General features: G+C 49.4%; 1 protein-coding gene across 1 annotated transcript; it reads left to right on the top strand.

The window, feature by feature from the left end:
- The first annotated feature begins 611 nt into the window (after positions 1–611).
- Positions 612–1,902, top strand: LOC124651498. The gene has a single exon (XM_047190583.1). The coding sequence runs from the start codon at positions 612–614 to the stop codon at positions 1,899–1,901; it is 1,290 nt and encodes a 429-aa protein (XP_047046539.1). The 3' UTR covers position 1,902.
- The last annotated feature ends 1,362 nt before the right edge of the window (positions 1,903–3,264 follow it).

Raw genomic sequence — 3,264 nt, forward strand, 5'->3', positions numbered from 1 at the left:
GTGGCGGTCGGCGTCGCAAGAGCCCGAGGAGATGGCAAGGGCGACGAAGTGAGCGAGAAAGAGGGAGCTTGTCGAAAGGGACCGCGGGTTTGGTCGTAGATTAGTCATGGTTGTTTTTGCAAAAGAACATGTCCGACATCTAAATCGTGACCGAGGGAGTAGTAATTGTGCTATTATAAATTGGACGAATTGCATGACATTTTAGTAGAAATGATATCTGCGAATACTTCAGAAAACATCGACATTGGCTTTCATTCCACCAAAAATAACCTAGAAGTCATTCTGAAATATGTACTGTAGAATCTTTTTGTTTAAAGGTGGGAAGGCCCATTCTGCGATGCACGGAGGAAAATAAATAAATTATAAGCGTCTAAATGAAACAAAGGGAACCTAAACATTTTTATTTTGTGCAAGACATAAGGTTAGTTCGAAAGTTTTCTCAAAAAGAGTTCATTTCAAATACTGGGCGAACTCAGCGTGGAGCAGGAACTCGGCTGGGTCGCTATCATTTTAGCCTGAGCCGCCTAGGCGCGCTCTTCTCTGTTCTGCCAGTACCTGCTCCCTCTCTAGAACTCCACCACCACCAGCCAACGCCGCCGCCGCCGCCACCAATGGTGCGGAAGACCGGGAAGAAGAGAGGCGGAAGCAAGCCCAAGCCCCAAACCGAAACTCCATCTTCCTTTAGCTTGCCCAACTCGGTTTCGCCCCCACCATCGGTGGAGCCGCCGGAGGAGGCAGCGATCGACGTCCTACCCGTGGATGTCATCCCCAACATCTTCCGCCGTCTCTCCCTCGTCGATCTCCTCCGCGCCGCCCTTGCCTGCCACCGCTGGTGCCGCGTCGCCGCCCGCTGCCTCCCCCGCGCCGCTCCCCTCCTTGGCTACTTCTTCCACCCCGTCAAAACCGCTACCCCGCCGCACATCCACAAAAGAGACCCAACCCGCTACGACGCCGTCTTCGCTCCCCTCGACGCCTCCTCCCCGCGCCTCTCCCTCGACTTCGCGCCGGACGCCTCCCGCTTCAATCTCCACGACTGCCACCAAGGCCTCCTGCTCCTCGAGCCGAACACACCGACTCCAAGGTCGACGCACCCCCGCCTTCTCGTCCTCGACCCGGCCACCCACCGCCGGGCTCTCCTCCGGCCGCCGCCGCGCGACACCGTGCCCGACGACCACCGCTGGCGCAGATCCAGGTACTACGTCGGCTCCGCGCTGCTCTCCCGCGCTCACCCGAGCAAGCTCTGCTTCGAAGTCGTCTGCTTTACCATCGACGGCGGGCACCCGCGCGCCTGGGTCGCGTCCTTCGACAACGACCAGTGCCACTGGCGCGCGCTCCCACTGGCCGAGCATGTCTTGGTCGATTTCGACCCCTACTGGTTCGAGACCCGCGGCGTACACGCTGTCGGGAAGATGTACTGGCACATCTGCAACTCCAGCCGCGTCCTGGAACTGGACCTCGCCACGCTGCGCTTCTCGTACCTGCTGCCGCCGGCGGCGCTGCCGGGCCACCGCTTCAAGTACCGCATGGGGGAGACGCCCGACGGGCGGCTCTGCGTGGTGACCGTGGAGAACGAGCTGATGCAGCGCTGGGTGCGCGGCGACAGCATGCGCAGCGACAACGGCTGGATTGTGGAGGAGGAGATGGATATCAGCAAGGTCTACGACACCGTGCCCGGCCTGCCCAAGGACAGAATCAGAAGGAAGCAGAGCATCATGGTCATGGACGTCGACGCGGGGCAGAAATGGAAGCTCTTCATCGAGATGCTGGGATACGGGACCTACTCCTTCGATTCCAACACCCGCAAGATCGACCGCCTCGCCACCAAAGGCGGCAAGGAGTACGGCAAGCCCATCTGCGCCTACTTCCTCGCATGGCCGCCTGCCTTCCTTGCTCAAGCGTAATGTGCAGTAAGATCTTCCCTTTTCCTCTTCATGCCATTTTCTTTTCCAGTGATCGATCTTGCTTGACAAAATGGTTACTTGTGTACTACTACAGCGAAGGGAACACTTGTTTGGTCCATCTTGAAAGTTTGCAACTTGACATATGTTAGCTTGTGTAGTATCTAGTATGTAGGGACGTTAGGTTCATTTGCATGAGATTTCCACAATTATAGCAGTTATATGTGATCAATATGCTTTATGGCTGCAGCATGAATATTAGCACTGTCTTTTTTTAACAATACATATGTTTTCGTTTTTGTTAATTTTCCATGACAGTTCTGGCATTCTCGTAATAAATATGGTTCTGGGGATTCCCCTTTTTCAGAAAAAAGAACTACTTGAGTGAAGGAAACAAATCTTGCTAGGTGTTATGAAATGTGACTCAGAGCAGAGTTACTGTAAGATAACTGAATAACCATGAGTCACCTCATCTTAAATTTACCTTCATGTTCTTCTTTTCTTTCCTTTGACCTTTTATTGGTGGTGAGTTGGGTGAAGGTACTTATATTCACTCTAAGATCTTCAGTTCAACAACCAGTGCTCCTGACAAGAATGACAATGTGTTTTTGAGATTCTTTTTTTTTTTTCATTTTCCCATTAGAATACCAAATAAATGTCGAAAGGGGCACTATTGGTGTGCATATGATTATTTTTGTGTTCCAGAAAAAAGAACTACTTGCGTGAAGGAAACAAATCTTGCTAGGTGTTATGAAATGTGACTCGGAACAGAGTTATGAAATGTGACTCAGAACAGAGTTACTGTAAGATAACTGAATAACCATGAGTCACCTCATCTTAAATTTACCTTCATGTTCTTCTTTTCTTTCCTTTGACCTTTTATTGGTGGTGAGTTGGGTGAAGGTACTTATATTCACTCTAAGATCTTCAGTTCAACAACCAGTGCTCTCGACAAGAATGACAATGTGTTTTTGAGATTCTTTTTTTTTCATTTTCCCATTAGAATACCAAATAAATGTCGAAAGGGGCACTATTGGTGTGCATATGATTATTTTTGTGTTCCAGAAAAAAGAACTACTTGCGTGAAGGAAACAAATCTTGCTAGGTGTTATGAAATGTGACTCAGAATAGAGTTACTGTAAGATAACTGAATAACCATGAGTCACCTCATCTTAAATTTACCTTCATGTTCTTCTTTTCTTTCCTTTGACCTTTTATTGGTGGTGAGTTGGGTGAAGGTACTTATATTCACTCTAAGATCTTCAGTTCAACAACCAGTGCTCCTGACAAGAATGACAATGTGTTTTTGAGATTCTTTTTTTTTTCATTTTCCCATTAGAATACCAAATAAATGTCGAAAGGGGCA

The sequence above is a fragment of the Lolium rigidum genome, chromosome 5 (assembly GCF_022539505.1).
Source record: "Lolium rigidum isolate FL_2022 chromosome 5, APGP_CSIRO_Lrig_0.1, whole genome shotgun sequence".
NCBI classification, from domain to species: domain Eukaryota; kingdom Viridiplantae; phylum Streptophyta; class Magnoliopsida; order Poales; family Poaceae; genus Lolium; species Lolium rigidum.

Coding starts and splice junctions, on each gene's coding strand:
- LOC124651498 (XM_047190583.1), top strand. CDS start 612: ATGGTGCGGAAGACCGGGAAGAAGAGAGGCGGAAGCAAGCCCAAGCCC.